Raw genomic sequence first — 26558 nt, 5'->3', positions numbered from 1 at the left:
TCTCGGCTCACTGCAGCCTCTGCCTCCCAGGTTCAAGTGATTGTCCTGCTTCAACCTTCTGAGTAGTTGGGATTACAGGCGTGCACTACCATGCCTGGCTAATTTTTGTATTTTTAGTAGAGTCGGGGTTTCACCATGTTGGCCAGACTGGTCTTGAGCTCCTGACTTCAAGTGATCCGCCTGCCTCGGCCTCCCAAAGTGCTGGGATTACAGACATGAGCCACTGTGCCTGACCTGCAGTGTGTCACTTTTGGCCCTCACCTCTCCAACTTAGGGTGCAGCTTTACATAATCCAATTTATGGCTTTGTTTTTCATCGTTAGGTCTTGAATCCATTTAAGATGGATTTTGGATTGACATGGGGTAAGAGGTCCTCTTCCTCTAATATGAGTGTCTTAGCACCATTTATTTCCCCTCCACTTGCAGCGCCCACTCTCTCATAGGCTGCATGTGTGGCAGATGTGCCAGGTTCCCAGGCCTCAGCTTGGGACAGAAACACTGTCACTCTGCCTTATTGTGTGGACAGAGTCACACTGGCTGAGCACTTCTGTGAGAGGAATGGCAGAGTCCCTCCTTGACTCCATCCGTGTGAATCATGGTGCTCCCACCATGTCCCTATCCCTGCCCCCTGCCTCGGTTTTTGTCAGAGCATCTCCTCTGACATAGTGTGCCTTGACTTACTGCTGTGCAGTCCAGTAAAGCAGAGGCGGTGTCTCTCATGTTTCATCCCTATCGTGGCACACAGATGGGGACGATTCAGCAACTGGGTCAGTGGGCCAGCATCTGGTGCGCTTCGTTGTTGTCTCAGGCCTGGCTTAGAGAAGCAGGCTGTGTTTGGTATCTTATCCGTGTGCTGAAAAAATATTCACTGGCTTGGAACTAAGTGAAATAACTTGTGAGTCAACGCCATGCCTTTTACATGGCTTGTTTATAGGAAAAGACTTCTAGATGAGTTTGGATGCCACTGTTGGCGTTTGTGAAAAGTATGCCTTTTTTTCCTATTTCTTTTTTGTATAGTTGTGTTATGACAAATATTATTATTTGGATAAAGTAAAAAACTAAGATAAAAGTTAAATATTATGGCTGGGCGCAGTGGCTCATGCCTGTAATCCCAGCATTTTGGGAGGCTGAGGCGGGAGGATAACTTGAGGTCAGGAGTTCGAGACCAGCCTGGGCAACAAGGCTGTCTCTACTAAAAATACAAAAATTAGCCGGGCATGGTGGTGGGTGCTTGTAATCCCAGCTACTCAGGAGGCTGAGGCAGGAGAATCACTTGAACTTGGGAGGCAGAGGTTGCGGTGAGCCAAGATTGTGCCACCGCACTCCAGCCCGGGCAACACAGCGAGACTCTGCCTCAAAAAAAGGTTAAATATTAGGAATGGATTTATTAGACATGCTTCTTCAAAATTATTAATAAAAGCCAACTTTTATTTTATTTTATTTTTTTGAGACAGGGTTTCACTCTGTTGCCCAGGCTGGAGTGCAGTGGCGCGATCTCAGCTCATTGTAACCTCTGCCTCCCAGGATTGAGTGATTTTCCTGCTTCAGTCTCCTGAGTAGCTGGGATTACAGGTGTGTGCCACCACGCCCGGTTAATTTTTGTATTTTTAGTAGAGATGGGGTTTCACCATGTTGGCCAGGCTGGTCTTGAACTCCTGACCTCAAATGATCCACCTGGCTCGGCCTCCCAAAGTGCTAGGATTACAGGCATGAGCCACCGTGCCCAGCCTAAAAGTCAACTTTTATAAATTATTTGAAAACTAGCTGACTTAATTTACTCTAAGTAAAAATTGGAAAAAAAATTTGCGTCTGTGATTGGCTTCTCTGATCACCTGAAGACTTCTTTTGATTTGTCCTCAACAAAGTCAGATGCAATGTTTTGCACATAGTGTTTAACAAGTAAAATTATTAATTAAAAAAGCTTCTTACTCTGGGTGAAAAAAACCCAGTATCGCTATAAAATAGATTTTTTCGGAAATTCAGAGACATCTGTTGTGCTGGATACTGTAGAAAGATGCTTGTGTAGTTGTGGCCTCAGCTCTGGGAAAGCTGGACAGTCATACCCATAGTAAATTGGTACCAGTAGAGTGGGGCACTGCTGAAAAGATACCCAAAAATGTGGAAGCCACTTTGGAACTGAGTAACAAGGCAGAGGATGGAACAGTTTGGAGGGCCTAGAAGGAGACAGGAAAATGTGGGAAAGTTTGGAACTTCGTAGAGACTTGTTGAATGGCTTTGAACAAAATGCTGATAGTGATATGGAGAATGAAATCCAGGCTGAGGTGGTTTCAGATGGAGATGAGGAACTTGTTGGGAACTGGAGTAAAGGTGACTCTTGTTATGTTTTAGCAAAGAGATTGGTGGCATTTTGCCCTGCCCTAGAGATTTGTGGAAGTTTGAACTTGAACGAGATGATTTAGGGTATCTAGTGGAAGAAATTTCTAAGCAGCAAAGCATTCAAGAGGTGTCTTGGGTGCTGTTAAAGGCATTCAGTTTTAAAAGGGAAACAGAGCATAAAAGTTTGGAAAATTTGTAGCCTGACAATGCAGTAGAAAAGAAAATCCCATTTTCTGAGAAGTTCAAGTCAGCTGCATAAATTTGCATAAGTAATAAGGAGCTAAATGTTAATCCCCAAGACAATGGGGAAATGTCTCCAGGGCATGTCAGAGGTCTTCATGGCAGCCCCTCCCATCACAGGCCTGGAAGCCTAGGAGGAAAAAGTGGTTTTGTGGGTCAGGCTTAGGGCCCCCATGCTGTGTGCAGCCTAGGGACTTGGTGCCCTGTGTCCCAGCCACTCCAGTTATGGCTGAAAGAGGCCAACAAAGAGCTCATGCTGTGTCTTCAGAGGGTGCAAGCCTCAAGCCTTAAGCCTTGGCAGCTCCCACATGTTGTTAAGCCTGTGGGTGCACAGAAGTCAAGGACTGGGGTTTGGGAACCTCTGCCTGAATTTCAGAGAATGTGTGGAAATGCCTGGATGTCAGGGTAGATGTTTGCTCTGGGGCTCTCATGGAGAACCTAGGGCAGAACAGAAGGGAAATGTGGGGTTCAGGCCTCCACACAGACCCCAACTGGGGCACCACCTAATGGAGCTGTGAGAAGAGGGCCATTGTCTTCCAGACCCCAGAATGATAGATCCGCTGACAGCTTGTACCATGCACCTGGAAAAGCTACAGACACTCAGTGCCAGCCCATGAAAGCAGCCGGAAGGGAGGCTGTACCCTGCAAAGCCACAGGGGTGGAGCGGCCCAAGACCATGGGAACCCAGCTCTTGCATCAGCATGACCTGGATGTGAGACATAGAGTCAAAGAAGATCATTTTGGAGCTTTAAGATTTGACTACCCTGCTGGATTTTGGACTTGCTTAGGACCTGTAGCCCCTTTATTTTGGCCAATTTCCCCCATTTGGAAAGGCTGTATTTACCCAATACCTGTACCCCCATTGTATCTAGGAAGTAACTAACTTGCTTTGAGACTTGGGACTATGGACTTTTGAGTTAATGCTGAAATGAGTTAAGACTTTGAGGGGACTGTTGGGAAGGCATGTTGTGTTTTGAAATGTGAGGACGTGAGATTTGGGAGGGGCCTGAGGCAGAATGATATGGTTTAGCTGTGTCCCCACCGAAATCTCATTTTGAAATCTCACCTGTTGTGGGAGGGACCCAGTGGAAGGTAATTGAATCATGGGGGTAGTTCCTTCCTGTGCTGTTCTTATGATAGTGAGTAAGTCTCATGAAATCCGATGGTTCTGTAAGGGAGAGTTTCCATGCACAAGCTCTCCCTCTTTGCCTTCCACCATGATTGTGAGGCTTCCCCAGCCATGTGGAACTGTAAGTCCAGTAAACCTTTTTCTTTTGTAAATTGCCCAGTCTTGGGTATGTCTTTATCAGCAGCATGAAGATGGACTAATGCACAGCCTGACTTGGGGAGTTTGCTGCTTGTGGTTGGTGCCTAGTGTTTGGTAGCGGTGCCTGAGGGGCAAGTTTACATTATCTGGTCTCGGTGTCTTTGCTTTAATAGACAATTAAAAGTAGTAGAGGAACCCCTAAACCTTGGTAGACGGATACCTCATCATGAGGTTATGTTATCACCACACATTGGTAGATACGGATGTGACATTACAGTTTTCTGGTACTTTTGATATACAAGGTTACTTTTCACACATGAAATCTTAGGGTAATCTTAGGGCTCTTTGAGATAGGGGTTTGACAGAGGGGAAGGGCACTGGCTTTGAGATCAGGAACTCCTCCTGGGTTCCATAAACATTTGGTGTGACTTAATCGATGTCTTCAAAGTAGACATCCTGCCGAACACACTGCCTGTGCATGTCTGGGCTCTCTGAGTCATTCTTGCTCTGGTGACTGGGCCAGGAGATTGATGAGTATGGTACTTTATGTGTCCACTGTCCTGAGCAGTGCTTGGCACACAGCACGTGTTCAGACATTGCTGCCAGTAAAAACCAAGAACTTTTATTTAGAGAGTTTGTTACAGTGTTGTACTAACGGTGAGAGCCAGTCCCATCCAACCCCAGGTTTCTTCTGTAATCCTGTTTTCGTATTGTGACTTTTTTCTTTCACTGTTTTTAGCTCTCTCCTCATCTCCTGGAGGAACCGGTGATAACTAAGGATATATATGAAGTTGCTATCTCTCTCATTCAGATGTTTGATGACTTGGATATGAAGGAGAGTGGGTAAGAGACACTTCAGTTGGTAGTGCACTGTAATGTATATGTGATTTAAAAAATTATTCATTTGGAAACATTTTGGTGTTTTTATAAGAAGGTATAACTATAGGTACCTTTTCAGTAGTTACTGTATATATTTTAAAATCAGGTTAGTATTTTGGAATTTTTTTAACTGGAAATATATATTTTAAATAATTAAAGCCATGCTGAGTGCAGTGTTAGGACTGATAGTTTTAACAGCTAGGATTTATAGCCTGAAAATAGTTTTTCCAGATATATAGGAGTCTTATCACTCTTAATGCTGGGGTAAAACTTTAAATCCTACATTAGTAGAAACGTTGAAACTTTCTTTGCATTTGTTTTCATTTACTATAAAGACATATTCTTGACCCTAAGCAATCTCCTTCTGTAATCCAGACGTTTGTTCATTGAGCTGGTTCTTTGAAAATTGGAACATTTTCCCTGAGGAACAGTTTTAGGTTATAAGTGGTGACTAGAGTTTACAATTTTAAAAATATGTCTGGGCGTGGTGGCTCACGCCTGTAATCCCAGCACTTGGGGAGGCTGAGGCAGGGGGATCACAAGGTCAGGAGATCAAAACCATCCTGGCCAACATGGTGAAACCCTGTCTCTACTAAAATATAAAAAATTAGCTGGGCGTGGTGGTGCATACCTGTAGTCCCAGCTACTCTGGAGGCTGAGGCAGAGGAATCGCTTGAACCTGGGAGGCAGAGGTTGCAGTAAGCTGAGATAGCGCCACTGCACTCCAGCCTGGTGACAGAGCAAGACTCCATCTCAAAAAAAATACATCTATCTATCTATCTATCTATCTATCTATCTATCTATCTATCTATCTATCTATACATCTATATATCTATATATCTATCTATATCTATATATCTCTATATATCTATATCTATATCTATATATCTATATATATCTATATCTATATCTATATATCTATATCTATATCTATCTATCTATATCTATATCTATATATCTATCTATATCTATATATCTATCTATATCTATCTATATCTATATCTGTATATCTATATATCTATATATATCTATATCTATATATCTCATATGATTGAGCCTTTACAGCAATAATTTTACTACATCTGTCTCCACAGTTATGCCTTTTCTGGGATGTCATGTAGTTGGGAATTATACAGTATGTATCCTTTTCATGTTGCCTTCTTCTACTTAGTAATATGTATTTATCTCCCTTTATGTCTTTTCATGGCTTAGATAGCTCATTTCTTTTTAGCACTAAATTCCATTGTCTGGGTGTACCACAGTTTGTTCATTCATCTTCCAAATTTCCTGCTATGTTCTGCTTTAGCTGTGTCCCATTAGTTCTGCTATGTTGTGTCTTCATTTTCATTCATCTCAGAGTATTTTGTGATTTCCGTTTTGATTTTTTCTTTGGCTTATTGGTTTTTAGGAGTGTGTTGTTTAATTTGCACATATTTGTGAATTTCCCCCAATTTTTCCTGTTACACATTTTGAATTTCATTCTATTGTGGTTGGAGAACATATTTTATATTTTCTCTGTTCTTTTAAATTTATGGAGGTTTGTTGCATGCCTAGCATGTAGACTGTTCTGGAGAATATTACATGTGTGCTTGAGAATAATGTCACTTGTTGTCGTTAGATGGAGTGTTCTATAGATGTCTTTTAGGTGTAGTTGACTTACCGTATTGTTCAGGTCTTCTACTTCTTGATCTTCTGCCTGGTTGCTTTATATATTATCGAAAACGAGATATTGATGTCCTCAGCAATTGTTATTGAATTGCCTATTTCTTCAATCTTTCCTGTCAGTTTTTGCTTTATGTATTTTGGTTCTCTGTTGCTAGGTGCATATATGTTTATACCTGTTATATCTTCCTGATTGATTCACCCATTTATCGTTATAAAATGCCCCTCTTATCTCTTGTAACACTTAATTTTAAGACCTATTTTGTGTATTAGTATAGCCATTTCACTTTTCTGTAGTTGCTGTTTGCATGACACGTATTTCCATTCTTTTACTTTCAATCTACTTAGTGTCTTTGCATTTAAAGTGTATCTCCTGTAAACAACATATTCTGAGTGGGATCATATTTTTTTTTTTTTAGAGATTGAGTCTTGCTCTGTCACCAGGCTGGAGTGCAGTGGTGTGATCTCAGCTCACTGAAACCTCTGCCTCCTGGGTTCAAGTGATTCTCCTGCCTCAGCCTCCCGAGTAGCTGGGACTACAGGCATGTGCCGCTACGCCCAGCTAATTTTTGTATTTTTAGTAGAGATAGGGTTTCACCATGTTGGCCAGGATGGTCTTGATCTCTTGACCTCGTGATGTGCCCGCCTTGGCCTCCCAAAGTGCTTTGATTACAGGTATGACACCACACCTGGCCTGTATTTTTAAAATTAGTCTAACTGTCTCTGCCTTTTGATTGGATTGTTTAATCCATTTAGATTTAATTTTGTCACTGATATAGTTGAATTTATGTTGGCCATTTTGCTTTTTGCTTTCTGTATGTCTCATATTCTTTTTGTCCCTTTGTTTCTCTTTTACTGCTTTCTTTTGCATTTAATACATATTTTGCAATGTAGCGTTTTACTTTTTTTTTTTTTTTGAGACAAGGTCTCACTGTGTTGAGCATGCTGGGTGCAGTGGAGTGATCATGGCCCACAGCAACCTTGACCTCCTGGGCTCAATTGATCCTCCCGCCTCAGTCTTGTGAGTAGCTGGGACTTACAGGTGCACGCCACCACACCCTGCTAATTTTTGTATCCGGTTACTTTTAAAATCACCTAAGGAGAAGGGAGGAGGCAAAATATGTATTTACAGTATCTTTTGTCATTACGTAATTACCTTTACCAGCTCTCTTTCTTTGTTCATGTGGATTTGAAATACTCCCTGGGGTCATTTGTTTTCAGCACAAAAAAACTTCTTTTAGTATTTCTAGTAAGGTGGGTCTGCTGCCAAAAAATACTCTCATTTTTTTGTTTATCTAGGACAGTCTTTATTTAGTCTTCATTATTGAGAGTTTTACTGAGTATAGGAATCTTGATTGACAGTTGTTTTTTCTTTGAGCACGTTGAATATGTCATCCCACTGCTTTCTGGCTTCCATTGTTTCTTCTGAGAATTCAGCTGTTAATCTTACTGGGGTTTTCTTTGTATGTGGCATGTCATTGTTCTCTTGCTGCTTTCGAGATTTCACCTTGTCTTTGAATTTCATTATGGCTTTTATGACTTCCTGTAGGACTGGCACAATAATTGAGCCTTTAATAGGCATTTTCATCTTTCTTTTAAGCCACCTGCTTTTGGATGCATGGTAATACCATTGAATTTCATGAGTCCATTGACTGCTAAACTGAGCTCCTTGGCAGGAGGCCATGCTGTGCAGGAAATAATGGAAACGAGAAAGGCATCTTTAGGTCCATGGTTGGGGTATGACAGAAGCTTTAGGTGCAGAGAAGGCAGACCTGAATCCAGAATAGGATCTGTATCTATTTCCATGAGGGTAAATCAGTATCTCCTTCATGATGGAATCAAGCTGTCATCAGCTGGCTGGGCTGGTCCCCCAGGGAATGGTGCCATATTTGGGACTTGGCACTGCCCCTTGCTGTTGTGTGGTTGGCATCCAGCAGTGGTAGCAGCCAGATGAATCTCATCTCAGGAAAGTGCACAGTGTTGAGTTTGTGTGTAAACCTTCATCCCTGCTACCCGTCCACTCTGTGTGTTGTCCAACCCTGGAGGGACTGGAGAAGGAGGCTGGGCCATGTCCACAGGCAGGGCCTGTTGCCTGTCTGGTGACTGAAAGTCTCCTCCACTGTGGCTGCCTTATGGGCATTTCTTGGTACCTCTCCATCAGATCTCCTTGTTATCAGCCTTGTCATTTCCACATCCCTGACCATCTGACCAAGCTCTTAGCCTCTGCCTATTGACTGGGGTGAACCCAAGCTCATGACCATGTCTCCTTCCACCCGAAGTGGTTCCACCAGATGGACTGCCTGACCTCTGCTCACTGGGAAGAGCTCCCTTCCCCACTCACTGTGTGTGAGCCTTTCCTCTGGGTGGGGCTGGGATGCAGCAGACGTTCGCCCCTGGCTGTTGCCAGCATCCCATGCAGGCCCATCTACAAACCAGGGCTGTGTTTTTTATGGTGGTGGCTGCCGTCTGAGGTCATAGGTGTGGCTCACACTCATAGGGAGAGATGGAGGAGCAGCAGGAGCAGTGACCATGGACGCTGAGCCACCTGTGCTGCAGTGACTGGTTTACCCCTCACACCCCTTTCTCCTTTGTAGTGACTGTTCCCAGGCATTGCCTGGATTGCCACTGCATGGCTTTTCCATGGCTCCCTCCTCAGCTCCCATTACTTCCCCAGAGACTCCCTGCCCAGCCAGCCCTTCTGAGAGCACTCCATACATGCACCTCCCTTAGCACTGCTTCTTGTGTTCCCGTGTGTCTCTTTAGGTCTTATTGCTAAATCGAAGGTGCCTTGCCTGTTTTCTTATTTCCTGTCTGTCTCTCCAGTTAGAATGTAAGCTCCAAAGGGCAGGGAGCTTGTCTGTCTTGTTACTCCTGTATCTTACACAGAGGAGGGTCTGGCATGTAGGAAGGGCTCAGGTTTATGGAAGAATGAAAGTTCTAAATTCACACAAAAGTAAATATATTGACAGTAGCAAGGAGGCGAGTAGATGATTTGAGATTTTGGTCTGTACAAATCCTTTCTAATAGTAGTTTGGACTCCTGAACATTTAAATTTTGCTTGTAGTTATTTTAAATGTTTTTTACTTTGAAGTTCTGGATTACAATAACTAAATTTCAAGGAAAACTTCTGCAGATAGTAAGTTTTGATAGGAGAAAGTATTGGGAGTCAAAAGGCTTACGTCCCCTGAATGACTATGGGGCCTTGGATGTTTTCTCATCTCTTTGGGCTTCTGTGCTTTCTTATGTACAGTAAAGAACATTACATTGGATGACCTGTAAGAGCTTTTCAGGATTAAAAACTTGTAATATTAGGATTGTAGAGAAGCAATAGCTGTTACTAGCCTTCATTAATATTTGTGCACATCACATTTTTAACAGGAACAAGGCCTGGTCGGGTGCCCAGTTTGTGTTGGAGCGAAGCAGTGTGTTGGTGTTTTTGCCAGGTAAGAACATCATAATTTTGTGACTTGGAATCATAATACTCTGGAGAGAGGCTAAGTTTGTGCCTAACACAGATTATGAAAGATGGTATTCTCCATAGGACTTTATTCCTTTTACACTTCAAGTATGTGAACAAATGTAACTTTCAGTTTGACTTTTTATTATAACCCTTGCATTTCTTTTTTTTTTTCCTTTCCTTTTCCTTTTCCTTTTTCTAGATGGAGTCTTGCTCTGTTGCCAGGCTGGAGTGCAGTGGTACGATCTCGGCTCGCTGCAACCTCTGCCTCCCCAGTTCCAGTGATTCTCCTGCCTCAGCTTTCCGAGTAGCTGGGACTACAGATGCACGCCACCACGCCTGGCTTTTGTATTTTTAGTAGAGATGAGGTTTCACCATGTTGGCCAGGATGGTCTCGATCTCTTGACCTTGTGATCTGCCCGCTGTGGCCTCCCAAAGTGCTGGAATTACAGATGTGGGCCACTGTGCCTGGCCAACCCTTGTATTTCTAAAAAGATTTCTTATTAATAATTAAGAGTTCAATTTTTTTTTTTTTTTTTTTTTTGGAAACAGAGTCTCACTTTGTTGCCCAGGCAGGGGTACAGTGGCAAAATCTTGGCTCACTGCATCCTCTGCCTCCTGGGTTCAAGTGATTCTCCTGCCTAAGCCTCTCAAGTAGCTGGGATTACAGATGCGTGCCACCATGCTTGTCTAGAGTTCAACTTTTTGAAGGCAGTCTTGCCACCTTCAAAATTTCCAGTAAAATATTTGGCTTTGTTAAATTTGCATTTTACATATATGGTTATAAATGTGAGGTAACTGTCATCAGTTTGCATTGAAAGCTTATTTAGTAATGGTAAAACATACTGTTATTATAATACCATGAGAATCATCAGGGTAATCCTTGAGTTCCCTTCTCAGTGTTTGAGAAAACAGGATTTTAAAATACCTTTCTGAAAAGATGAATTTATGTTAAATTGTACTTTTTCAAAATTACTTGATTTTTAATTCAAGTGGTATAGCTTGATGAAACATTATGACAATAATTCAAATATTTTCTGTTGTAATATATAGAGCATAAACAGATTTGTTCTTACAATAATGGAGAATGAAAAACATTCAATGAAAATAGCTTACTTAATTTTGGAATGCAACATATGAGTTTCAAACTTTTGTCATGTTTTGCTTAGCTGATAAGGATTTGTTTACATACAGGGAACAACCATTAGCTGACAGTGGGGTGGGGTTGCATGTGCCTTGGTAAATATTTATCAAATGACTTCTGTGCATAGTATTGTATTAAGGGGAAAACATCACCGAAGTGGAGCCATGCCGATACTGGCGTAAGAACATACCTAACATGGGCCAGGCGCAGAGGCTCACGCCTGGAATCCCAGCGCTTCGGGAGGCCGAGGCGGGCAGATCACGAGGTCAGGAGATCAAGACCATCCTGGCTAACACGGCGAAACCCCATCTCTACTGAAGAGACAAAAAAATCAGCTAGGCGTGGTGGCGGGCACCTGTTGTCCCAGCTACTTGGGAGGCTGAGGCAGGAGAATGGTGTGAACCCGGGAGGTGGAGCTTGCAGTGAGCCAAGATTGCACCACTGCACTCCAGGCTGGGTGACAGAGCAAGACTCCATCTCAAAAAAAAAAAAAAAAAAAAAAAAAAGAATACCTAACATGAGATACATACTTTATTTTATTTATTTTTTTAAGAAAGGGTCTTGCTGCGTTGCCCAGGCTGGAGTACAGTGGTATGACCCTGACTCACTGCAGCCTCTGCCTTCTGGACTGAAGTGATATTTCCACCTCAGCCTCTCAAGTAGCTGGGACTGCAGGCATGCACCCTCATGCCTGGCGAAAAATTTTTTTTTTTTTTGGTTTCCTTTTGTGGAGACGGTTTAACTAGCTTGCACAGGCTAGTCTCAAACTGCTAGGCTCAAGTGATCTCCATGAAGTGATCCACCTGCCTCAGCCTCCCAAAGTGTTGGGATTGCAGGTGTGAGCCACTGCTCCTGGCTGATAAATACTTTTTACCTGCTAAACATTGCCTGAAGAAAATATTTATAAGTGATATTTTACATTTAGGGTTGCTGTCTTTTTAATATGTTCATGTGAATTCAAGTTTGATAGATGTTTATGTGTTAATTGATCTTTTGTGAACAGTTCTGTAGTAGTTTTCCAGGGCTGCTGTAACAAAGTGCCACAAACTAGATGTCTTAAAAGAACAGTCATTTATTCTCTCCCTGTTGTGGAGGCTAGATGTTCAAAATCGAGTTGTCAGCAGGGCCATGCTCTTTCTGAGCCTCTTCCTCTTTCCAGCTCCCCAGTGCTCCTGGACCTGTGACTACGTCACTCCTGTCTCTGTTTGTGCCTCTTCCCTTCTTGTATGGATACCAGTCATTTTGGATTAAGGGCTCACCCCATTCCAGTATAACTTCATCTTAACTAACTACATCTGCAATGACTCTATTTCCAAATAACACCACATTCCGGATTACTGGGGTTAGGACTTCAATACATCTTTTTAGGGGACACAGTTCAACCCATAACAGACTCAGATTTGAGAATCAGGGTGAGGCAAAAGCACATGCTAGCTTAGCTTTCAGCAAACAGGACGGAGGCCTGATGGAAATGGTTTAGCACATCCTCATGACCAAAACTTTACAAATGTTGTTTTTTGATTGTGAAGATTTTGCATGCTTATTATAGAAAATTAGAAAATCTGGGGGTAAAAAAGAAATCCAAAAATTAATCATATAGCTGGCACCCACAGGGAGTCACTGCTGTGTAAAGGAAAACTGGAATAATATGGTTTTTCCCTATATTTTTGAGTTACTACTAATCAATGTCACTGTGTACTTTTACTTGTGTTTCTGGCCTATTTAGGCAAAGAGGATAAAGAAGTCAAATAAATTGGTAGGGCCTTCTTTGAAAGATATGCCATTTTAATTTAAAGGTTGGTTTCTAGCAGTAAATACAAACATGTTTATTTCCCTCCTCCACTTTTTTCTTCCCTAGGTCTGGGTGAAATAAATTATATGCATGAACTTCTCACAAACCTGGTTCATAAAAGGTATGTTGAAAATGATACAGCTGTATTCTTCTAAACCATTGCATTGTTTCTGCCTTAAATAGTTTTAATTATCTCAGTATTTATTTTTGTATCTCATGTGTATCTATTCTTTATGGAGATTTTATCTTAGTGATTTCTTAGGTTGCAGGTCTATCCACTCCATTCAAGTGTGGCTTTAGAAGAACAGAATAATGTATTTTTAAGTCCAGTCCCTGGGTACAGAAAGGTAGGAAAACTGGGAAGACAAGTTCTAAGTACTTCAGGTAAATTTTCCTTAGAGACTCTACTCATGAAAAATATTTTCTGGGTGCAGTGGCTCATGCCTGTGTTTCCAGCACTCTGGGAGGCTGAGGTGGGTGAATCATTTGAGCTCAGGAATTTGAGACCAGCCTCATGGCGAAACCCCATCTCTACAAAAAATATAAAAATTACCTGAGTGCAGTGGCATGCACCTATAGTCCCAGCTACTTGGGAGGCTGAGGTGGAAGGCTTGTGCCTGGGAGGTGGAGGCTGCAGTGACCCGAGATCACACTGGTGCACTCCAGCCTGGGTGACAGAACAAGACTCGGTCTCAAAAAAAAAAAAAAAATCACATTTCAGCAGTGTGTTCTGCAGTTAGTGGTTAGTCACTTAAACAAATATTTACCTAATGAGCCAGGTATATTGTTAGTTTTGTGTTTTATTTTATAAATCAGTTTGCTAAAAAGCTAAGATTTTTTGTTTTCTCAATTGAGGAATTCTGATGCCTTTTAATTCTTCCTTAGCATTTCTTTAACTTTGGGACTCTTCTCGTGTCCTTGAAACCACTCTGGTGACTCTGGTTAGAAGCCATATTCTAGGTCCTGCTTCAGGAGGATTTCTTTATCTCAGATTATGTGTGAATGATGGAGTTGTTTTAACAAGACCCTTCTAGAGCTGCTTGAGGTGATCAGGGGGCCTGAGCTGACAACCTCACCCCCCTTGATTGCTTTGGAATCCCTGGGAGCAGCCTTGGGTGGTGTTCTAGGGCGAGTACAGGCAACAACCCTTCTTCTAGAAACCTGGCTGTGCCCCTGGGCAATTCCAGGACCCCTCTCCACCCCACCAAAGTTACCACACCAGAAGTCAGGAGTAGCTCCCTTTGCCTGTGTCTCATCTGCCTGTGTTTAAGCCCTTGCTGTATTGTATGTGGCTGGTTTCCATTCTGCAGGGGCTTCTTGATCAATTGTGATGTGTATAAAATAGAAAAATTGCTAATTTTGAAACCTGAGTTCAGTATTTACATTCAGAAGCTTTAAAATAATTTTTGCATTTTTGTAAACTTTGCCTAATGATGTCCAGAATATAGTAGAAATGTCAGCTTTTTTCTTTGATGTTTAACAGATTATTCTGTCCACCAATATTGCAGAGAGTTCTGTCACAGTTCCAGATGTCAAATATGGTAAGATACTTCTCCATTTACCTCCTGGCATTAGCTGTAGTGCTATATTAATTGGCTTATTCACCTCACTCAGGAATTGTTCTTCTATTCCTTCCCATCTCCTCCCGTTTTAGAACACAGAATTGAGAAAAGTAGGTTTACGTAGTTTCTCCCATACTCTCAGTTCACCACCTCCTCCTCTGAGTGTACCATTTCATGCTTTAGGGCAAGCTGGCTGATAGGAAGTGTTTGGGGTGTTCCACTGGGCCTTGTGGGAAACAGCTTTGGGGCTGCCAGGTGGAGTTCTGTGACTGGAGGAAGGCAGATGTGGGGAGGAGCTCAGGCCGTCTCAGCTCTGAAGGTTGCTTGGCAGGACACCATGTCAGCTCTGGAGCAGCCCACTTTGTCATCTCATCTCCTGCATATGTGTCTGTGATTACTTTGTGAGATTGCTTCTTCAGTGAGTTTTCTAAATTCATTAACTTATATTTGAAAACCTAACACATGTGTCGGGCACTGTTCTCAATGCTGGCAGTACAGTGGTGAGTAAGACAAAGTCCAGTCCTCATGGCTGCTACGTTCTGGTGGGAGAGAGAGAGGCTTAGCAGGTAAAAAGGTTTTTATAATTTCAGGTACAGGTCAGTGTTGTGTAGGAAAATAAATCGGGGAAGGGGTTACAGTTAGTGGGAAAAAATGATCTTTCAGATAGGATCTTTCAGATAGGAATTACCTCTTTGAGGAAGTGACATTTTAATAGAGACCTGAATTAAATGAGGAGCGAGCCATGCAGAAAGGTGGCTGGGGTGTAGGGAACAGGTTTGAGGAGCATCACACGGCCAGTGTGGCTGGAATGGGTAAACCAGGGCAGATGATAATGAGCAGGTGTTTTGTCTCTGTACCATCGAAATAGCAGTGAGCAAAATAGACAAAAAGCCTTCGTACTCGTGACACATTCGGGGTGGGTAGATAAGTACAGATATGGAGTAAGTTACATGATGGTGAGTGTATGAAGAAGAAGGAGGGGGTCATTGGGTAGGGAGTGTTAGGGAAGCACCATTGAGATTGCAGGTGGAGTGACCAGGGAATGTGACAAGTCACATCCTGAAGGAGGTTAGGGAGGGAGTCAGGTCCATACCTGGCAAAAGAGTGTTTAGGGTAGGAGAAGGCAAGAGTGTGCTTGATGGTTGTGAAACAGCACCATCAAGCAAGGAGGCCAGGGCAGCTGGACCAGTGTGAACTAAGGGGAAAGGAGCTGGAAGAGAGGCCTGGGGGTAGCAGGGGCCATGCAGGGCCCATAGGGCCTGGTACAACCTTTGCTGTGCTGGGCAAGATGGAGAATTGTTGGTGAGTTTTGAGAACAGAAATGACATAACCTGAAGTTCACTTAACAGGATTTCTCTGGGAATAGACTAGAATGAGCCAAAGGAGAGAAAAGGAAGAGACTTAGGAGGGTGTCACAAGAATATAGGCGAGAATGGGTGGTGCTTAGAATAGGACAGCAGCGGTAGGGGACAGGAGGTGGGGGCAGATCCCAGGGAGATTCTGAATGCAGAGCTGGGGAGGATATGCTGAGGTCTCTGATAGAGAAATTGTGAGAGACACATTTGGTCGGCCTTCTAGACGTGTGGCCTGAGAGACTGGGAGGATGGAGGCTCCTGCGAGATGGTGAAGGCTGTGGGAGGAGCAGGGTAGGGTAGGTGAGGAGCTGGGATTTGGGCTGAGACATGTGCTAGATGTTCAGATGGAGGTGTCATGGAAGCATCTGGCTGTGTGAGCCTGGAGACCAGGGCCAGGGAGCAGCTGGCGGGGGCGTCAGCCAGTGACTGGCATTGGAAGGCAGGAACCTGGCCAAGCTCTTCTGGGAGTGCACAGAGGGAGGGTGGCCCCGGTGTTTAAAGGTGGGCAATAAGAGCAGAGGGGCCTCCAGGGCAGTGGGAAGAAAGCCAGTGAACACAGAAGCCTAGACACCCAGTAGGAAAGGGTCTTGAGGGGATGGAGTGGAGGAGTGCATCAGAGACCTTGACAAGAGCAGCTTTGGTGGAAGCAAGCGTCTGCTTGGAATGGGCTCAAGAAAGAATGGGAAGAAATGAACCAAGAACCGGTGGCGGCAGACAACACTCCACAGGTGTTTTGCTGTAGGGGAGCAGAGGAAATGGGGCAGTAAGGGAAGGGGTGGCCCAGGGGAGTGAGTGTTGCCGGTGGGAGATCCCCAGTGCCTTGGCGGTGTGAGGGGGGAAAGGTGTGGTGGAGGGGAGGAGGCAGGCCATGGATGAGGATCTAAAGCGCAGAGACACTCTGCAGCTTCTCCAGCCAGGCACACCCACACGCACACTTACACACCCACCCACGCGTACAGATGCACACATACACACACCCATCCAGACACACACATACCCAGACACCCAGATTCACCCACATGCACAGACGCGGGATTTGAATTCTGGCAGTCCCTTGCATCAGCTGCTCTTCTGTACTGCTGTTGTAATGATGCTCTTTTGGAGAACGTTACTCTTTCGGGTGCAGTCCAGGTAGGCCTTCTTATGACACGTTGGGTCTTACAGGTTATGCATTCTTTACACCCAGAGACTCCCCGTACTCAGCAAGAAAGGATGTGACCACCAACTCCCCATCCTGGGCAGGAGTGGTCGGTGCGTGGCCCAACATTTCTGCCTGTTCACTAATTCTTAAGGCTGCATGTTTCAAATGGCTTTATCACTATGCATTGTGATTTATTATGCAATAATCTCTTATTAGCATGGTATTTACAGTCTTTTTTTTTAAATGGCAGTTATAGATTTTTGTTTGACTAGAACTTTGGTCTGTGATGAAGATACAAATTATCAGAGTCTGCGATTGAGTTGGGCCTCTAAAACCAGCTGTAATCAGAGAAAAGGTAAGACATTTGTGTTAAAGCACAGTAATGAGTCATTGGTGGCACAGTAATGAGTCATTGGTGACACAGTGGCACATTCAGGTGCTTTTTTTTTTTTTTTTTCCTCCGAGATGGAGTTTTGCTCTGTTGCCCAGGCTGGAGTGCAGCGGTGTGATCTCAGCTCACTGCAAGCTCCACCTCCCGTGTTCTTGACATTCTCCTGTCTCAGCCTCCCGAGTTGCTGGGACTACAGGCGCCGGCCACCACGCCTGGCTAATTTTTTGTATTTTTTAGTAGAGACGGGGTTTCGCCATGTTAGCCAGGATGGTCTTGATCTCCTGACTTCGTAATCCGCCCACTTCAGCCTCCCAAAGTGCTGGGATTACAGGCGTGAGCCACCGTGCCCGGCCATTCAGGTGCTTTTCTAAAAAATTCATTTTTTGCACTTTTTACTCAGATATTTCCTTTCTTGGAACCAGTTTTAAGTTTTTAGCAATGGCTTCTCATATTGTCAGAGTGTCCATTTAAATCCATGCTTCTCCTCTCTTCTAATGTATGAGGTCTTTGTACATAATGGATAAACCCCATCATCCTGACACTATGTTTTTTTCTTAAAGTTAAATTAAAAAATTATTGGTGAAGAACTATGGAAACCAAGTGGATCACTTCAGTAATTTTTGATGATTTGATTTCTGTTTAGCTTTGATCTTCCTAGGGTTAGTTTTCCTAGTGGTTCCGCAGAGAGTTCTGGATTTGCTGCATCAGCCACACGTATCACTGGGCAGAGATGAGGGTGTGTGGGGTCACTTTTGGGGTCTTGGGATGCTTCAACCACAGTGGAGGTATATTCATGACATACCTGGGACAGGTTAAGATCACCTGTGGCAAGAACTGATTTTACAGGACAGCATTCTCAGTGCAGACTGAGAAGTGGCTTATTTTTTTGTTTGTTTTTTAGAGAACCTTTTGGGAAGGGTAGATAAAAGCCCATTTCAAGAATACTAAAATACTAAATAGACCCCCCAAAATAATAAAGGCAACATTGATTGAATATTTACCATATGCCAGACATTCTTCTAAGTATTTATTAACTCATTTAATCTTCCTAACAACCCTGTGAGGTAACGTACATGTTGTGTTAATTGAGATTTCCCATTTCTTAGTGAAGCAGCTGAGAGGCACAGAAATAGTAACTTGCTCAAGGTTATAGTAGGAAGTGGTGGAAATGAGGTTTGAACCTAGAAATCTGGCTTTGGTCTACATTCTTAACCTTTTTGTTATATCACCTCTCCTGAAATGACTTGCCTAGAGAGGGGTTAAGAGAATGACTAAGCAGACATTAAAATAGGGTCACAGAGGCCAGGCGCGGTGACTTACACCTGTAATCCCAGCCTTTGGGAGGCCGAGGCGGGTAGATGCCTGAGCTTAGGAGTTCGAGACCAGCCTGGACAACATGGCAAAACTCTGTCTCTACCAAAAACACAAAAAATTAGCTGGGTGTGGTGGCTCATACCTGTGGTCCCAGCTACTCAGGAGGGTGAAGTGGGAGGATCACTTGAGCCTGGGAGGTGGAGGTTGAAGTGAGCCGAGATCGCACACACTGTACTCCAGCCTAGGTGACAGAGTGAGCGCCCCATCTCAAAAAAAAAAAAAAAAAAAAAAAAAAAAAAAAGTCACAGAGGTTCTCATCACTTTGGAAAAAACTTAAGTATTGTTATAAAGTTAAGAGAAAAAAGGATATTAAACTGTAATCACCTCACTATGTTTAATCACCTTCCCCCTCAAACTTCCTAAAAAACTTATGCTTAAAAAATGACTAGAAATAGCTGGGTGCGGTGGCTTGTGCCTGTAATCCCAGCATTTCGGGAGGCTGAGGCCGGTGGATCATTTGAGGTCAGGAGTTCGAGACCAGCCTGGCCAACATGGTGAAACCTTGTCTCTACTAAAAATACAAAAATTTGCTGAGTGTAGTGGCACGGACTTGTAATCTCAACTACTTGGGAGGCTGAGGTACGAGAATTGCTTGAACCTGGGAGGTGGAGGTTGCAGTGAGGCTAGATCATGCCACTGCACTCCAGCCTGGGCAACAGAGCAAGACTGTCTCAAAAAAAAAACAAAAAACAAACCTCAATAAAAAATGACCAGAAATAAATATACAAAAATGTTAAAAGTGATTATCTTTGGGTCAGTCTTGGGATTATAGGAGTTTTATCTACCTTTTTGTATATTCAAAACTTCTATAATTAGATATTTATTATAAAATTTCTTCCTTTACAAGATATTGCAAAAATAGTACATAGAATCCTTTGAATCCTTCTCTTATCTTCCCCTGGAGTAGGACATCTTTATAAGTACAGTCAACCAGGAAATTGACATAGTGTAACACTGTTAGACTATACACCTTGTTTCACAGTTTTACCTGTACTGTTTGTGGTTCTGTGCAGTTTGATCCCGTGTGTAAGTTTGTGTAACCACTACTATGATCAGAACACAGAACTGTCCTGTCCCACTGCTATGCAGGGGTGGCCCTGTGCTGCCCCCTTGCAGCCATACCTGCCCCTAACACTCTGCCTGTCAACGTGACCTGTCTTCATCTCTGCAGCTTTGTAATTTCCAGGATGTTAGATAAATGGAATCATACAGTATGTGATCTTTTGAAATTAGCTTTTTCCACTTACCATAGTGTTCTTAGGAGCCATCTAAGCCAATACAAGCTGCACGTATCAGTGGCTCATTCCTTTTTATTACTAAGTAGTTCTCCACTGAACATTACCTGTTTAAGGACATTTGAGGTTTTTCCAGTTCTTGCCGTGTGAATAAAACAGCTGTGAATATTCATGTACAGGTTTTTGTGTGGCCATAATTTTTCATTTCTCTGGTATAAAAACCCAGAAATATAGTTACTGGGTCATGTGGTAAATCTATGTTTAGTTTCTTTCGTTTTGTTTTGAGACGGAGTCTCACTCTGTCACTGGGCTGGAGTGCAACGGCGTGATTTCGGCTCACTGCAACCTTCACGTTCTGGATTTAAGCACTTCTCCTGCCTCAGCCTCCCAAGTAGCTGGGACTACAGGCGTGCCCCACCACGCCCAGCTAATTTTGTATTTTTAGTAGAGATGGGGTTTCACCATGTTGGCCAGGATGGTCTCCATGTCTTGACCTCGTGATCTGCCTGCCTCGGCCTCCCAAAGTGCTGGGATTACAGGCATAAGCCACTGTGCCCGGCCTATGTTTAGTTTTATAAGGAACTACTGTAAACTCTTTCCATGGTGGCTGTGTCATTTTACATTCCGTGAGCAATGTGTGAGATCTATTTTTTCCGTATCTTTGCCAGCACCACTGTTAAAAGAAAAATTTTGGCCAGACACAGTGGCTCATGCCTGTAATCCCAGCACTTTGGGAGGGTGAGGTGGGCAGATTGCTTGAGCCCAGGAGTTTGAGATCAGCTTGGGCAACATGGCAAAACCCTATCTCTATAAAAAATACAAAAATTAGCCAACCGTGATGGCATGTGCCTGTACTCCCAGCTACTCAGTAGGGTGAGATGGGAGGGTAGATTGAGCCTGGGAGGTTGATGCAGTTAAGCCGTGATTGCGCCACTGCACTCCAGCCTGGGTGACAGAATGAGATTCTGTTTTGAAAAAAAAAAAAAGAAAAAATTTTAGACAAATTAAATTTAACAGAGTTTTAAAGAACAGTTTGCAAATTGGTCTGCCCCTGAACTGGAAGAGGTTTAGAGAGACTCTGGTGCTGTTGTATGGTCAAGGAAGATTTATGAACAGAAAAAGGAAAGTGACGTGTAGAAAACGGAAGTGAGGTACAGAAATGGCCGAATTGACTACACCTGGGCATTGGTCCTCTTTGAATGTGGTTTGAGCAGTTGGTTGCCTTTGATTGGCTGAAACCCGGTGATTGGCATAAGAGTGGGTTATAGTCTTTTTACATATTTAGTTAGGTTATAGTTTACTATATGCAGAGAGACGTTTAGGCTGAACTTAAAATATGTAAGGAGGCATCTTTAGGCTACCCTTTTTTCTTTTTCTTTTTTTTTTTTTTTTTTTTTTTTTTTTTGAGACAGAGTCTTGATCTGTTGCCAGGCTGGAGTGCAGTGGTGTGATCTTGGCTCCCTGCAATCTCCGCCTCCCAGGTTCAAGCAGTTCTCCGCTTCAGCCTCCCAAGTAGCTGGGACTGCAGGTGCACACCCCCATGCCTGTCTAATTTTTGTATTTTTAGTAGACAGGGTTTCACCGTGTTGGCCAGGATGGTCTCCATCTCTTGACCTCGTGATCTGCCCGCCTTGGCCTCCCAAAGTGCTGGGATTACAGGTGTAGGCTAAACTTAATTTAACAATTTTCCCCTTTGGTCAACCTGTCAAGATTAAGAGGTTGACCAAAACCTTAGGCATTGATGTCACTTTGTCACCATTGTAAATGTGTTTATTTGGTCTCAGATCTCCCTGGGAAGAGATTGAGACAGTGAGTTTTGTCAGGTGAGAACAAGGACTTTAAGTTATTTTTTTATATGGGTTAGAGTAGCGGGGACCTCTTTGTGTTGGGATTTTTTGTTTTTATTAATAGGAGAAAAAAACAACGTCTGTTTTAGCATCTATCTTATGCCTTAATAAACAAAAGACAAAGGGTAGATATAGATAAAAAAATTTAATAGTACCCTTGTTAATCCATAATCAGTCAGAAACAAAACATTGGTTCACCCCTCTTGACCTACATCATAGGTTAAAACATTGCCAAGAGGCCTTCACCCTTCTAGATAGATATCGTTTGTTAGGATCCAGATCCCCATAGGTGGGGAAAGAATGCTTTTTGGGTTGCCCCATTTCTTTTAAAGCTGCATTTTAAGACTCCCTCCTACCCCTCCCTTCACTCTCTCTCCTTGGACAATTTTATTACGTGTTAGGATAAAAGAGTTGCTACTTCATAGGTGATAGAGTCACAAGAGAGTAACAGTTTATGTCATGGTCTCCGTGGGCCAACCTTGGTTCTGAACCTTCTGCTTGATCTTCACTCGGTCACGTAATGCGGTGTGGCTGACAGCTGGGAGGGTGCTTTGCAGTGGGGCAAGGAGCTGTGGGAAGCACAGGGTGCTGAGACAGCTCCTCGATGGCATCGTAGGGCCTGTCGCCAACCTCGTGACTTTCTGTTATGTACTGTGCATTTTCAAGAAGGGCGTACTTGGTTTCTGTTGCATATTGGGACAAGGTTGTTTTCTTCAGGAGTATGCATTGGATTTTATAATATTGGTCACTGAATAGAAGTCAGCATTTAGTCTTGTTCTATTTATTCTAATTTTTTAGGATAGTCATTCTTATTTAGAATAATGTTTAAAATAATAACTTATTAAGAATACACCTAACGTATTCTAAAGTTTTTACTGACATAGTCTGGTAGAAGACACTTAAGGCTTTGCGTAATATTTAATGACTGTTTAAAAAGATATCTTCATGCTGATGTTAAAGTAATTAATGCCAAACGCTGTTTGCACATCTCTCCTTTGAAGGCCGTGCTGGACGAGTGTCTAGAGGGTACTGTTACCGGCTGGTACACAAGGATTTCTGGGACAACTCCATCCCTGATCATGTTGTTCCTGAGATGTTGGTAATTCACTTTGGTCATTGTCAAAGTTTATTTATTTATTTATTTATTTATGAGACGGAGTCTTGCACTGTCGCCTGGGCTGGAGTGCAGTGGCATGATCTTGGCTCACTGCAATCTGCCTTCCGGGTTCACGTGATTCTCCTGCCTCGGCCTCCCAAGTAGCTGGGATTACAGGCACACACCACCACGCCCAGCTAATTTTTTGTATTTATAGTAGAGACGGAGTTTCACTATGTTGGCCAGACTGATCTCGAACTCCTGACCTCGTGATCCGCCTGCCTTGGCCTCCCAAAGTTAATTTTTTATAGATAGTTTTGCCAAATAGTCTAAGTAATATAATTTCTAATGTCATCTAATTTTGATTCCAGAAAAATCCTTGTCTTGCCACACTCCCCCTCACTCACAATCCGGGCTCACTATTGATTATGCGTCAGGCTACTGTCTAGGGTGTTACCCACATTTGACAGTTTTAATGAGAGGATGTTTTCTGGTATCTGTGGGCTCTATAATAGAATTGTCTTCAAATGCTGCTGTTTTCTATGTCCCTTTATAATGAGTAATTGTGGGATCAGCTTTTTTTCCTTCCTCTTTTCTGTGTCTCTCCCCTCCCTTTGTCCTCCTTCTCTTTTTTCTTCTTTCCCTCTCTCTGCTTTCTTGCTCTCCCACTTTTCAGTCCCTCTTTTCCTTCTTTTTTCTTCCTTCTCTCTCTCCATCTTTTTATTTCTCCATCTTTTTCTCTCCTGTTCTTTCTCCTTCTCTCTCCCTTCTCTTCTCTCCCTCCCTCAGTCTTCTCCATTTTTCTTTCTTCTCTCCTCTCCTTCTCTCCTCTTTCCCTCTGAAGCACTGGTTATGTGAATTGGCTAACTGATTTAGTTATGTTATTATTTCTAATCTCAGGCTTGGTTCTTTTCAGCGTTGTCCATTAGGAAGCACGATCTTGAAAGTGAAATTACTCGACATGGGTGAGCCGAGAGCTCTGCTGGCCACTGCCCTTTCCCCGCCTGGTCTGAGTGACATTGAGCGCACCATCCTTCTACTAAAGGAGGTAGGACTGCCTGATGGTTAGTACTGTTGGCATCTGTAGAGCTGTGTTCTACTGTGGCTCCCTCAGTCTACGCCTCACTTTCCCGCTAACTCTGTTCCTCCTGCCTCACTTTCCCGCTAACTCTGTTCCTCAGCCTCCTTCTGGCTTTCTTCATCCATTCCTGGAAACCCTGCTCTTCCTACTTGGGATTCTTTGATTGCACACCTGACTCATACTCTGCTCTTTGAACTTGTAACCGAGGCCTTGGTACAAGCTGTATCCTAGTGTACATACTGTGCTGGGGCTGTGGATGTTCTGCTTCTGACCTTCGAAGTTGAGGATGCCTCTGGTGTTTTACCTTCTTTTTATGATTGATTGATTGATTAACTGGGTCTTGCTCTGTTGCCTAGGCTGGAGTGCAGTGATGCAATCATGGCTTACTGAAGCCTCAAACTCTGGGCTCAAGTGACCCTCCCACTATGGCCTCCCAAGTAGCTGAGACTGAGGTGTGAGCCACCACACTTGGCTGCCTTTAAATATGATATCTCCTTGGGTTTCTAGGAAATACACTGTGTCAAGTTAAGGAAGTTTTTCCCCATACATAGTTCAGTAAGGTTTCGTTGACAGTGACAGTTGGGAGATCCTTCACTTAGTATTGTGCATGCCGTATTTGTTCAAGAGTGAGGTGAGTAGACTTCTGTGAAAGACCTTTAGTGTTACCTCCCAGGATCATACTTAAAAAAAAAAAAAAAGTAAAATGTGTTCTAAGTTTCAAGGGAAAATTAAAAAAAGTTTTTTTTGGTAGCATATCAACCTTTCATAAATTGACTTAGAACATTATTCACCAAAATTTGGTCTTCGTTTCCTGTTTTGGACTCTCCACCTTAAGGGGAAAAAGTGTAAATCAGTGCTTGCTAATAACACTAATTTTGTTTTATAAAGGTTGGAGCACTTGCAGTGAGTGGGCAGAGAGAAGATGAAAACCCCCATGATGGTGAATTGACCTTTTTAGGAAGAGTTTTAGCCCAACTTCCTGTAAATCAGCAACTTGGTAAACTCGTAGTCCTTGGACATGTATTTGGATGTCTAGATGAGTGTCTTATTATAGGTAAGTGTGAGAACAAATAATGGGAAGTTTATGTAACACCACTCTCACAATCTTACATTCTTCTTGTTTATTTTTTATGGTTAGCGGCAGCTCTTTCTTTGAAGAATTTTTTTGCAATGCCTTTCCGGCAGCATCTCGATGGATATAGGTACTGAACATTCATATTTTAAAGTGTCACTGTATTTTAATGGTATTGAATGACACTGTTATCTGTTTATAGGAACAAAGTGAATTTCTCTGGCAGTAGCAAGAGTGACTGTATCGCACTTGTTGAGGCATTTAAAGTAAGTTTTCTGTTGTGTAAACCATGAAAGCAGCTACCACAGGTTGTTAGTACATTTTCGTACCACAAACGTATGAGGTAGAGAGAGACAATGTTTTATCTCGTGAAAGTATTATCAGGGTTATTGGTGTCCAATGTTAAATTAACTGTGCTGGAAGAAGTGAGTGAGATGGAAGTCCAATTTTATGAAATTGATTGAAAAAATTAAATTTGTAAATTTTTATGTTGTAAATTTTCAGGTTTGTTGAAATTGTACTTAAAAAAAATTCAGTGAGCCAACACATTATTTTGAAACTTTGGATCCTTTATTTTCAGACATGGAAGGCTTGCAGACAGAGAGGGGAGCTGCGGTACCCGAAGGTTGGTGAGCCCTTTCCTGCTGCTTTCTAGATGGCTGGGAGTGATGAGAGAAGGACTCTGTCTTGGCACAGTCATAGCACGTGAATCACGATGGTGCCGCCTGTGGCTGGAGTCGAGGTCACTGTCAGTGCTCGCACAGCTGTCCTAAGAGTGGCAGGCCATAATCTCCGCAGACTGGTCCTTTTGCTTCCATCGCTTCTCAGGAGGCCGCTTGCTCTCAGGCCTGTGCTGGAGCTGTGCTGCTTGTTTCACGGCTCCACATTGTACTGATCTTGCCATGGTGTCTGCAGCCTGTTTGGCTGTATTTTATAGCTGTGGGCACTGGGTTGGACATGTCAGTTCAAAATTGAGAGCCATGTTTCTGCTGTTTCTGTTTTCAGCTCTTTTAGATAACAGGCTTAAAAGAAATGTAATCTGTTACCCTCCATTTTATTCTTTTTTTTGGTCAGGCTTTGCTGTTCTTCTAAACTTATTTGGTTCAACAGACTGTTTACAGGTCTGCTGTTTCTGTGTGGAGATTTGCTGTACTTAGATATATCTCTACCAATACATATATGAGTTAGCTGTTTAAAGTCTTTTTTTTTTTTTTTTTTTTTTTGAGGCGGAGTCTCGGTCTGTTGCCCAGGCTGGAGTGCAGTGGGGCGATATTGGCTCACTGCAAGCTCTGCCTCCTGGGCTAACGCCATTCTCCTGCCTCGGCCTCTCGAGCAGCTGGGACCACAGGTGCCCACCACCATGCCCAGCTACTTTTTTTGTATTTTTTTAGTAGAGACGGGGTTTCACTGTGTTAGCTAGGATGGTCTTGATCTCCTGACCTCGTGATCTGCCCGCCTCGGCCTCCCAAAGTGCTGGGATTACAGGCGTGAGCTACCGTGCCTGGCTTAAAGTCTTTTAAAGGCTCAGCTATATTATTTTTCTTGTTGGTATATAATTTGTCAGACATCTTTTTTCAAGATAATCAAGTTATGTCTACCTTTAATTTTTGAGACAGGTGAACTCAGA

General features: G+C 43.0%; 1 protein-coding gene across 3 annotated transcripts in view; it reads left to right on the top strand.

Moving 5' to 3' along the window:
• TDRD9 (tudor domain containing 9) overlaps positions 1 to 26558 on the top strand; it is a 126348-nt gene that overhangs the window by 51282 nt on the left and 48508 nt on the right. For all 3 annotated transcript variants that reach the window (XR_009210355.1, XM_032179460.2, XM_058429750.1), the window contains exons 8-19: positions 4583 to 4686; positions 9763 to 9827; positions 12844 to 12898; positions 13040 to 13124; positions 14261 to 14318; positions 17086 to 17190; positions 22684 to 22781; positions 23695 to 23826; positions 24748 to 24913; positions 24998 to 25061; positions 25134 to 25197; positions 25512 to 25556. Coding sequence is in view for 2 of the 3 variants with exons in the window: in XM_032179460.2 (XP_032035351.1) it covers positions 4583 to 4686; positions 9763 to 9827; positions 12844 to 12898; positions 13040 to 13124; positions 14261 to 14318; positions 17086 to 17190; positions 22684 to 22781; positions 23695 to 23826; positions 24748 to 24913; positions 24998 to 25061; positions 25134 to 25197; positions 25512 to 25556 (1041 nt within the window). In the remaining variant the exon portion in view is untranslated. The remainder of the gene's footprint in view (positions 1 to 4582; positions 4687 to 9762; positions 9828 to 12843; positions 12899 to 13039; positions 13125 to 14260; positions 14319 to 17085; positions 17191 to 22683; positions 22782 to 23694; positions 23827 to 24747; positions 24914 to 24997; positions 25062 to 25133; positions 25198 to 25511; positions 25557 to 26558) is intronic.

This window comes from Hylobates moloch, unplaced genomic scaffold (assembly GCF_009828535.3).
Source record: "Hylobates moloch isolate HMO894 unplaced genomic scaffold, HMol_V3 SCAFFOLD_16, whole genome shotgun sequence".
NCBI lineage: Eukaryota > Metazoa > Chordata > Mammalia > Primates > Hylobatidae > Hylobates > Hylobates moloch.
Note: the sequence above shows the minus strand (reverse complement) of the source record. Positions and strands in the feature narration are given on the sequence as shown.